General features: G+C 38.8%; 1 protein-coding gene across 2 annotated transcripts in view; it reads right to left on the bottom strand.

Annotated features, from left to right (window-relative positions):
• Positions 1-383: 383 nt before the first annotated feature.
• Positions 384-12,317, bottom strand: part of LOC134212936 (putative helicase MOV-10) — a 30,301-nt gene continuing 18,367 nt past the window's right edge. For both annotated transcript variants that reach the window (XM_062691289.1, XM_062691288.1), the window contains one exon: positions 384-2,159. In XM_062691289.1, the coding sequence (XP_062547273.1) occupies positions 557-2,159 (1,603 nt within the window). In that variant the 3' untranslated portion in view covers positions 384-556. The remainder of the gene's footprint in view (positions 2,160-12,317) is intronic.

Here is a 12,317-nt window from a genome sequence, read left to right as displayed (position 1 = left end):
CAAAAGGGTGCCCACAACTGAACCTCTTCCCCTAATGATGTGAATTCATTGACACAGCCTAATGCTACATTTAGACAAGGCAAGTGAATTGAGCAAGTCGCTTAAATCGAACGCGAATTGAACGTGTAAACACCTTAAACCAATTCACTTGAACGAAAAGAAAGTTGAACATGTTCAACTTTTGGCAAGTCAATTGAATTCAACTGAGTTGTTCAACTCACTTGCCCTGTCAAAACATAGCATTAGGGTCGATGCAACGCGATGCGACTGTGCAATTTGACACGCACGTCACGCGTTTACTCTGGCTGGCACATAATATGCACTCTCACATCGTTTAGAAGTATATACAATTTACAATAAATAAGTAGTACACGACAAACCAATATGTGGAAAGTATTGCAAGTTCTGCTATACTTTAAACGGTTTATTGTCAACAATCATTAAACAGCATCAATCTACATAATGGAAATAAAATATTTTATAATATATCACATTTCAGCAAAATACTTTATGATGACGCTTTGTACTTTTTTTTAATGAGATAACGATTCGAAATTTAATCAATAACTGAATTATAATCACTACTGTACATGCCGCGTACTAGGGCTTGAATGAGCTCGCGCTCAAGGTTTGTCCAATTTACCTCGCCTTCGTCAGATTCCGAAGATGACATTTCATTTGCGATCAAATTTAAATTTTTTGACATTTTTCCATTTTTTTTGGCTTTTTCAGTCTTCGTGGGTGTACTGGAACTGGACTTATTGGTCTTATTGGTCTTTTTGACAAAGTTAGAACTGGAATTCAATGACTTTCTATCCTTACGTTGTTTGCTGTCATATGCTTGAGCGATAGCATTATTTTGCCGACAGTAAGCAATAAACTTCTCCCACAAAGGATCCTGTTCAAGCGTTTTCATATTGCCGATCACAATCATGAGTGATTTTGCTCTGGTAAGGGACACATTTAGTCGCTTAGGGTCAGCCAAAAATCCAACGCTGTTACAGCTTGACCGTACGGTTGATATGATTATGATCGTTTTTTCTCTGCCTTGGTACTGTTCTGCTGAACCGATTTCAATATCATGCCACGTTTTGGCTGAGCAAAGCTGCTTCAGTAGGGTGACTTGCCGTGCGTATGGCGACAGAATGCCGATATCGCTTTGATTAACTTGCCTTCCATTAATGCCATTGTTCAGCAAGTCCGAAACGTAGAACATGACTTGATTGGCTTCGTCTTTATTGAACATACTGGTCGTCAGATCATCCTTTTTAGTTTTCCCAACGATCGGATGGAAAATGAGCGGACAATTCCTATTGGGCAAGCGCCACCACCCAACAGCTTTCGATTTTATTTCGTGTGGTGCTTTGGCCCTAAGTTGGCCTTCGTAGAATTCTTGGTTACAGAACTGCAGCAAGTTGTCGTGGGATCTGAAATTGTCACGAAGCTGCATTATGGCATCAGTGTTGTATTGCTTAGTAGCTTTATTTCTGGCGTACAGTGGCAGATTCATCATTCTTTCCAGCATAGACAGGCTGTGCGTTGTTTGCTTGAGAAACTCGTATGGAATGACCGGTCCCAGTTGCTTTGGATCGCCTGCCAGTACAATACTTGCATTGATATCATCGCCGTTTGTGGCCAGACCAGCAATCGGAATAAGTGATGAAATCTCTTTGGCACTCCCACATTCGTCGATAAACACATAGCTGAAATGTTTGGATTTTATGTTGGCCTGGATTAGTCTACCGGCTGTAGTAAGTGTAGCCACCGTCACGCGACACATGTAGATGTCTTCGTAGCATATGTTGCTGTAAATTTGACCGGCTAGATTGGAAACATCGAGGACATCCACATCGGTATCCTCCATTTTTTTTAGAAACGAAGATGCAAAAAATCGAAAGATGGTCTCCTCCGGAATGATATTTAGGAGGCGACTAGTGAGTTCATTTGCGGCATAGTTTGACGTTGCCGCCACCAGAATATTCACCGTTGGGCGCAGTTTATATATTTGGCCGATAGCTTCCACAAGAGTAGTAGTTTTTCCTGTTCCTGGAGGTCCAAACAAAATATACGGCGCCGGAAACGAAGTTTGATTGGTAATATTTCGAACAGCTATTTTTTGTTCCTCATTGGTGGCGACGCTTTTCTGGATCCACTCGAATCTAGAAAAGGAAGTAAAAAGATCAAATTAGGAAATATCTTTATTTTTTCTGTATTTCATGTTTTTAAGCTAAAAGATAGGGTTTGCACAAAATACAAATTGTAAAACGCTGATGTTTGTTATCTACAAAATGACTTTTCGCCTTCTTATACAAGCTGTAGCCAAAGCCAGAGTGGCGCAAATTAGACAAATTTGATGCAGCAACTTATATATGACTGGATTTGATTGTACATAGGTCACAGTTAATCCTTTATGACAAGTGTGCTGTATGTCGGTGTGTTTAAGTCTGTACACGAATATTGCGATGAATAGTTACGAAAAAAAATGGATACTACCGTTGACCCTCAACAATTTGAACGGTACCTTATTCACATTAACGGGGCTCATTTTTATTTTACACTTCATGTTACTCTATATGCATTCAAGGACCAAGGCTGTTATTGATCAATTATTTTAATAGTTTGTAAGTAATAAGTAATTTGGGATCGATCATTTAAGGTCTGTCTCATTTGGAGAATTAAACTGAAATTAAACTTAAAAGTGACATTTCAATAATTATCAAATAACCCTGCTCGCAGAGCAAGATTACTATTGACAGATATCGAATCATTTTGCATCGATGTCTTATTGGAATTGCTGGGCAGCACCAGCCATTCTTATTACCGGGTTATTTGCTAATTTTCGAACTGTCACTTTTAAGTTTAATTCTCCAAATGAGACAGACCCTTAGTAGTTTGAAACTGAATTTCAAAATGTGTTGAATGGTAGACTTCAAATGCGAAAGATTTTCTACAATTCTGCCTAATGGTTTGTCATTTGAATTCCACTAATTACGGAGTTATAGTGCTAGATGCAGATTCTATCAGAGTGCTATCAGATTGAACAAATCGACGTATGAATCATTGTTTACAAAATCACATACGTCCTTTTGAATAAGTACCCGAGATTTGCTATTATTGAGCTATTTTCGTCTAGTCTGGAAGGGTCAGATTACCTCTTGCCAATAATGCAAAAAGCAGGCCCACTCTGGCATTTTTTGTGTATAAAACAAGAAACTACTGTGTCTGAAACTCGATTCATGCATAATGCATATGCACAACATATGATAGATTTAGTTCGGAAAAGGTATTGGAAGGTAACCACTCCCTTCGGTGAGGTTTGATCCCACGAAACCAGTACGCTAGACAATTGCTTTTCTTACTAAGCTACGAAGGACCTCCGACTGATGAAACCAAATTACCATCACCAGGCACGTAGCCGAACTCTCGCAATCCGCATTTAGAATTGTCTGGCTCCTACACACTTGCTTCATCAGCAAGTGCGCTCGATGAAGTAGGGTTGTGTGAGATTATGCCAGTTGGTCGTCAGATCCCAACCCGACCACATAAGTAGAGGTGTGTGCCGCCACCGCCGATAGCTTTTGGCACGCTGCCGCCGCCGGCATTTTTGCATCGACGCGCCGCCGTTTGAAATGTTGTCACGCCGCTGATCTATATTTTTCCACGCCGATTCAAATTTGAAGAAGTCCGCAGAATTTTCCGTGGAAATTTCGAAGATTCCGTCGAATTTCCCGAATGATCCCCACATCATTATGTTGGAACCCCAGAGAATTTTTCGTGAAAATGCCAATGATTTCCTTGAGAATTATCGTTGAAATTCCGAAAACCTCTCCGTAAAAACTTAGAAAAACTGTGAGTGGAAATTCCGAAGAATTTCTCGCTGAAATAAATTTTTTGTCGTTTGGCAGAAAATAATTTGACCGAAAGCCACAAGGTACATCATTTGACCGAAGTCCATCTAGCGCAAAATTATTTGGTCGAAAATGTCATTTGGTCCCTTTCCTGTTTTAAATGTTTTCCAATAGAACTTTTGAACAATTTCTTAAGGACAATTCAAAGAACCTTCCGTAGAAATCCAAAATCGTTCCGGAAAATTTTTCGTTGAAATACTGAACAATTTCCGTAAAATTTCACTCATAAATTCTGAATTTTGGGCCTCACAATCACATGTTTTCTCCAAAGGTGAACCAGCCAAGAGCTGAAAGCCTCTTTCATAAAAAAGAAAAAAACATGTTTTCTCGTCATCTTTTTCTTCTTATTGGCAGAGGTTACATATCCCACTAGCACATTGCCGCCTCGCAGTTTAGTGTTAATTAAGCACTTCCACTGTTGTTAAATGCGCGATTTATCTGAGCCGGATTACCATTTTTCATTCATATATCGTGAGGCCAACACGATGATACATTTATATTCCCAGGGAGGTCAAAAGAATTCCAACCCGAAAATTCTGATTGGGAATCGAACCCAGTCACCTTCTACATGGTTTTACTTTATGGCCCTGACACGTAAATTAGTTCATCCAGAATTTGCTTCAATCATTCAATGAAAAATTCCTTCAGGTATTTCTTCGAAAATTCCTCCAGGAAATGAAATTGGAAATTCCTTCAAAGAGACATTCTAAGAATTGCTTCGAAAAAATTTCCCTCAGGAATTCCTACGGAACTTCCTCCAGAATTCCATAAAAAAATCCTTCAAGGTATCCTTCGTAAAATACTTTGGAGATTTTTGCAGATATTCTTTTAAATTTTCGATCGATTTCAATTAATAACTTCTTTAGAGGAACTTTAGTAAACTTCTTCAAGAATTATTCTGGAAATTTGTTTGGGACTTTCTTCGGGAATTCCTTCAGAGCTTCGTACGGATATTCCTTCAGAAAATCATTTGACGATTTCTTTGTAAATTCTTTTACAAGTTCCTTTAGCACATTCCTAGGAAATTTTAATGTCTTCATTAATGAGATTTTCAGCCAACGGCTGACTCATCTCAGATTCCTCGAAAATGTTTTAAAGAATTCCTTTAGAAATTCGTTCGGAAATACATCTATTCTGCCCCAACCACATATTAGTCCCATACCGTTTTTTTTCGTATACTGAGATTAGAGGTGTGTGCCGCCGCGCCACGCCGCCGACGCCGACATTTTTGCATCGGCGCGCCGCCGTTTCAAATTTGTCACGCCGCTGATCTATAATTTTCTACGCCGATTCAAATTTTCGGTGGGAATTCCAAAGATTCAGTGCAATTTCCGTAAAATTTGCTGACAGATCACGTAGTAACTCCACAGAATTTTTCGTCAATTGCCATGAAAATTCCATACACTATCTTGTTGAAATTTTGAAAAGATCTCCGTAAAAACTAAGCGTGAAAATTGCGACGGAGTTCCCGTTGAAATTCAAAAAAATATAATTGAAATTGAATTTTTGAACAGAAACGAGTCGTTTGGCGAAAGCCACATGGCTGAAAGTTGTTAGGCCGAATATGTCGTTTAACCGAAAAGACTATTTGGTAGAAGCCTTCCCGAGCAAATCGATAACTTTTTTTTAATGTTGTGACATCATTGATTATGTTTACTTAATTTGATATCTTTTTGGTCGTCGGCAGAAATCGGCAGAAATATCAAAACGTAATAGCAGAAATATCTTTCTGTGACATTCAATCATAAACTATTCCTGCTGTCGATGAGAGCAAATCGAAAACTAATTTTTATATTGGTTTCCGATAACAAAATAAGTACACAGTTTGATGTCATATCATTCAATTTAGTAATCTACAGCAAAATGAGATCAAAATATGTAATCAATCATAATGATTTAAACTTATTTGAAATAAATTATGGCTCAATTTGATGTAAAAATCAAAATATGTTTTCTATATGATCTCATTATGTTTTCAGACTTCGATAGGATATCTAGCCTAATGTTATTTGGCCGAGAATGTCACTTGGTCGAACAGTTCCTTTGGCTGAAAAAAAAAGTCGTGAATATGTCTTTCGGCCGAAATAGTCGTTTGGTCGAATAGGACATTCGGTCGAAAGTGTCGTTCGGCTGAATTGGTCATTTTGGATATTTTCAAGATAATAACGGGAGAATCTTTTGAATTTCGCCTCAAAATTTTAATGAATGATTTCCAGTTTTTCCAGAATATTTATTTGAAAATTATTTTCAGATTTTCCACGGAAACTACTTTCAAGTATCGAGAACTCTTTGGAATTACCAAGAGGAGCTCTTTCAGGGCTGGTAGCGACCGAAGCCACTCAAAATAGTGACTTTAGTGACCAAAGTTGACGAAAAAAGGGACCAAATAGTGACTTTCAGTTGTAGAAAAGTGACCAAATAGTGACTTCCAATTTCAATTGCAAGTTCGATGAGACAAAATCAAGCGTTTTTGGGTCGAAGGAGAATATTTTTTGTAATTTGTGGCGGAAAATATTTTTCACTCGCCACTCTTTTCTCTTAGAACGAGCTCAGAAGAAAAATGAAAATCGTACTCGGTAACTTTTATCTACTCAGTGACTAAGTTAAATTATTGCCCTCTCTTTTAACCCCACGGAAATTTTACTCAATATCAGTAAAAATCAGGACAACTTAAAACTATGAGTAGTCTGCGAGCAAATCAAATTTTTACGCCACTGGAAGTGATCGAAATATGGTTAGGGACACGGCAGGTATTTTCGTCTGTTCGTCATAGTCTCGAAAACCAATAAAAGAGACGCTTTTCTGTAAAACTCATACGTACCAAATCGTAAGCTCAGGAGAAACGTTCTGCTATAGTGGAGTTCTAGCAAATGTACGTTGCTTTCATTGGTTTTAGCCCCTATGACGATGGACGGAAATACCTGCCGTGTCCCTATCACTTTTAACACTTGTTTTTCTTCCCTGAAAATTATTTCTCGGCGAAAATCTGCGTGAATGAGCATTCTCTTCTCGTGAGAATAAGTGAAAATTACGATCATTGGATTAGCTACCTACTTAAGAAAGATGCAGAGAACTCTAACGATTTGTCATAGGTGCCACGGATGTTTTTGGAATTTACAGTGTGACAGGAACAACAGTAGGATCGTTTTGGTAGAAAACGATACAAAAATTATGAAGATTTATGTACAACAAGCTTGGGATTGAACGCTCGACCTCCTGCTTGTAATGAGGACCATGCTCTCTGAATTTTTAAATATTTTTACTCCAAAATACGCTAATTTTCCGATTTGATGTGCGTATTCATGAACGATTTTTGCTACGGAATTCGACAGCGCATGCAATCTTCAAAATTGGGGAGACTTGATCGCCTTTCTATGATATCTTCTCAATAAATATTATTTGTTTAGAGCAAACCCTTCATTACATCTGTCAAAATCTACAAAAAAAGCCGCTTGAGAACAAATTATATTTTCTTGAATTTTTTAGAGAAATGTTTATATAGATGCCTAATGAGAGATAAAGTCTCCTCAAATTGAGGCAACAACTCAAAATTCAAATATCCTGAAGTTGGGGTCTATAAAGTCTCCTCAAATTGAGGCAACAACTCAAAATTCAAATATCCTGAAGTTGTGGTGGAATGATGTCATTTTTATCAGTGAAGGTCATTTAGCATATTTATGGATTTGTGCTGTGAAAAAATGATAGCATTTGTAATATATGCATTTTGGTTGATTTTGTAAATCGTTTGTTGATTCTCCCCACAAACTCAATCATTTCCAGCTTACCACAGATAAGCAAGATTGTAAAACCTGTTTTACTGTTGTGGAGTGTTACAAATATGCGATCATGAGCAGTTTAGTTCTTGGTAAAACAGGAGAGAATCAAGTCTTCTCACCTTCCCCTACTGCATAAAGTTTGAGTTAAACTCTAAATCGACAGGTCTCCTGCTTGCATGACTATATACCAATTTATAAACTATGACGTAAAACACCTTCAATTAGCTACTGGTGAAATGACAATAGGAGCAGCGAGTTAAATGGCTGGCGATGTTTCAGAGTGATCATTTTTCCAAGATCCGTAATTTCATCTCCGCCATAAACAAAACAGCTTCCGATAAACCTTTATAAAAAATCTTAGTCAATAGTTTCAAAATAGTTGAAAATAGTGACTTTTTGCGAGCAAAAGTGACTTTAGTGACTTGAGGTCGAAAAAAGAAACTTTTTAGTGACTAGCCCGAAAAAAGTGACTAAGTCACTAAAAAGTGACCCGCTACCAGGCCTGCTCTTTGGATTTACCAAGGAAAGTTGTTTGGGATTTCCATGAGAATCTCTTCAGAGTTTTCACGAGAAGTTGTCCCAAATTTCTATAGGAAAATATTCGGAATATCCACGGAATGTTCCCATTGAGTTTCTGTTGTGTTTTCTTACATAGAAAATTGTGACTGATAAAAGAGATGCTTCCCCAATCTAGGTTATATAAGACGGTTAGTTTTTTATCCTTTATTAGAGTGATTTTTTTTTTTGCAGGGAGAAGTTCATCACTAAATGGCTAGTTTGGCATAGCCATCTTTAAAACATCGAAAAAATAGGGACACGGCAGGTATTTCCGTCCATCGTCGTAGGGGCTAAAACCAACGAAAGCAACGTACATTTGCTAGAACTCCACTATAGCAGAACGTTTCTCCTGAGCTTACGATTTGGTACGTATGAGTTTTACAAAAAAGAAAAAAGCGTCTCTTTTATTGGTTTTCGAGACTATGACGAACAGACGAAAATACCTGCCGTGTCCCTACTCGGAATTTTTCAGGATTTTTTTGGATTTCTTCAAAAAATTCTTTCTATTTTCGATTAGAAATTCTTGGTAAGTTCCATTGACCGAAAGCGACAGACGACCGTACTGGCAATTTGGCCGATAAAGCCGGTCTGTCCTACCAGGTTGTCCGGCCGAAACGATCGTTACTCAAAAATGCCATTTTGCAGAAATAGTTTCTAGACAAAATGGGCCACTTGTTTAGCTTAGCTTAACTTGAACTGACTGTACATATCAAAGGTTGCTACTCCGTGATTGATCAGAATTGCTGTAAATTACACTTCGATCCAAGTGAATAGTGGTTAGGATTTTCCATCTATTCTTGAAGTGCACGTTTCAGCACCTCGCAATTATTGACTAATAACGACGTCGGCCAAGTCCTTACAGTCAGTTGGGGAAGGAAGGGAATGTTAGTGTGTGGTTATTGTTGCTACTAGAGACCGAGAATACCTCTGCATCTCCAAAATAACCGCGGGAAGGAGGTTGTGTTAGTTGGGTGGGATAATCAGAAACATAAATCGGGATTCACCATGGAAAGAGATGTGACCTATGTTACTTCTACTCTACTAATAAGATTTCTCAAAATACAACATACAACATTATTGACATTCTGACTTATCGACCGCACAAAGCAGAACAGAACATTTTGGTAATCGCGTGATCGTTCTGCGTACTAAATAAAACACGATATGACGCGTACTGGTTTTTAGTTATTTTATCGTTTATCCATAGTAAGGATAAACAATCAATCGCACAAAGTGTGAACACAAAGTGAACACGAGGAAAGTAGAAAAGGGGAGGGTTTCAATAGTGAAGTTGATTTTAGCGTTGTTACAATATCCTCTTGAATTGATTACTTTTGCTGCTCAGTAAGCAAAACGATTCCTCCAGGATCATCGAGCACATGAAACGAAATACACAATGTGTTAACACCGCAATTTTCCCAGTGTGCCTACCAACACTACCGTATACGTCGCAGGTGTTGGTGGTACCTATTTATTTTTACCGACTTGTATCGTTTGTTGCTGCCGCCCGAGAATGAGGAGAAATATAAGAAAAGGAAGCGAGTATTATGCAAAGGTAAACAAACAACGGTTTAGAAAAGAACGTTTAACTGGCTTTGCAGTGAAATTTAGAAAACTTTAAATTGAGTGAAGTAGTTAGATATTGTGTAGAGCGAGGTGTAGAGTAGATTCTGTTCCGGAACAAAGTAATGCTGTTTAAGTGCGTAAGGTAGAATTTATTAAAATATATTGATTGTATTTAAGGTTGCTACTGCTACAGATGGTACTTTGCCGGAAAGTATAAGATAATTGTCATTCGTTGCAAACCGTAAGTAAATATGATAGAACATGAATTGAGAAGAATTAATTAGAGTGAATTATATAGGAACGTGAATAATATAGGGAGAAAAGGACCGCAGTTTATGTGAAAAAAGAATCGCTGTACGGAAGCTGTTAATGTGTATCAGGTATCAGGTATCAGAACGTCGGCTCCAGGGGCACGTTCACCTCAATTCGGGAGATTTGTGCCATCGCCTTCACAGCCTTTCTCATCACGCACCTGACGGAAAAGGAAGTGAACAAAAAGGAAAGGAATATGGATGGGAGAAAAATTGGAAGTTTGGGAAAGGGACCCTTGAAGAGGGCATACAACGTATACAACACGTACAAAAGCTCATAGCTCCTTACCACAACGGGTTATGAACAACAGAATACTTTGAAGGTTCAGGTTTCTGTAGTCAATTTCACTTAGTAAGTGTTTACCAAATATTTGGAAACGCAGTTGCGCATAAACTGGGCAGTTACATATCAGATGATAAGAAGTTCCATAATCGGATTCACAACCATCACAGACAAAGGATTCAACACGTTGAATATTTGCCATGTGATAGTTGAGTCGGCAGTGACCTGTCAAAGCCTTGACTAAGACACTGCAATTCTGTTTAGACAGATTAGCTAAATAGTTAGCTACTACCGGAGATGGCTCTCGGATATACAATTTTGTTTGTCGACATGAATCCAAACTACTCCAATACCGTTTGTGCTGAGTGGAAGCCCAAGAACTAATCAAACGCTTCACCCAACACTTAGATATTGGAATAGCTGGCTCAGGACCAAAAAAGTCTTGTGATGCTCCAGTGCGAGCTAACTCATCAGCCAATTCGTTTCCAGCTATGGAAGAATGGCCAGGTACCCATATAAGGTGCAATGTATTAACTGAATTCAGTTCCTCTATTTGAGTTCGACATGCGATTACTAACTTCGACCTTGAGTTGGCCGAAGCGAGGGCTTTGATAGCTGCTTGACTATCTGAACAGAAGTATATTACTTTGCCCATTATGTGTTTCTGCAGTGCGGATTGCACTCCACACATAATGGCAAATATTTCCGCTTGAAAGACAGTGCAGTGTCTACCCAGTGAGTGGGACTGTTCCAATCTTAGCTCACGCGAGTAGACACCTGCACCCGCTCTACCTTCGAAGAGGGAGCCGTCAGTATAACAAACAATGCTGTCCGACATACTTCTCTCCAAATAGCCAGATGTCCACTCATCCCGCGAGGGGAATTGTGTTGAAAATGTCCTATAAAGGGAAACTACTAGCGAGTGTGAGATCACTTGGAGCAAGGACTGTTCTGTCCCAATCAACCATGAGCTGTAACAACGAAGTGTATGTAGAACTGCAGTTTACAGGATTCTCTTCCATGAAACCGAGAACCCATAATCGGTAAGTACAAGAAAGTGCTTCTTGTTTGAGATGTATGTGTAGTGGGACAACGTCGAGAAGAACCTCGAGAGCAGCCGTGGGAGTCGAAGAGAACGCACCAGTCATTGCCATTAGGCACATCCTTTGAAGATGGCCTAATTTAGACTGAATTGTCCTCACTTCACCCTTTTGCCACCACACAAGACATCCATAAGCCAAAATTGGTCGTACAACTGTTGTGTAAATCCATTTGATATATTTAGGTTTAAGACCCCAAGTTTTACCAAAAGTTCGTCGGCATTGACCGAAAGCCATACACGCCTTTTGACTCTGAACTCAATGTTAGGAGTCCAGGAGAGCTTGGAATCAAGAATTAGTCCCACATACTTTACCTGATCCGTTACATTGATTTCAGAGTCAAAAAGATGTAATGGGCGAATACCATTACGGTTACGTTTTTCCGTGAAAAGTACAATAGATGTTTTATTCGGATTAACCGAAAGGCCATATTGGCGACACCAACTTTCGACTTCCTGAAGAGCATTTTGCATCAGGTCGAATAAAGTAGTAATACACAAACCGGCTATTAATATTAGATAGTCGTCGGCAAATCCATATGTAGGAAAACCGCCATTATTGAGTAATCTCAATAGCGTATCTGCAACGAGGTTCCACAAAAGTGGAGATAATACTCCCCCTTGAGGGCAGCCACAGACACTTAATTTCCTAATCGCTGCTTGACGTAATGTCGAGTAGAGATGTCGGTTTTAAGCATCTGGTGAATCCATTTGGTAATTATATTAGGTAGCCCATGACAACGTGCGGCTTCCAATATTGCATCGAAAGACACGTTGTCAAAAGCACCCTCAATATCTAAGAACGCACCCAAGCAT

The sequence above is a fragment of the Armigeres subalbatus genome, chromosome 2 (assembly GCF_024139115.2).
Source record: "Armigeres subalbatus isolate Guangzhou_Male chromosome 2, GZ_Asu_2, whole genome shotgun sequence".
Taxonomy (NCBI): Eukaryota; Metazoa; Arthropoda; class Insecta; order Diptera; family Culicidae; genus Armigeres; species Armigeres subalbatus.
Note: the sequence above shows the minus strand (reverse complement) of the source record. Positions and strands in the feature narration are given on the sequence as shown.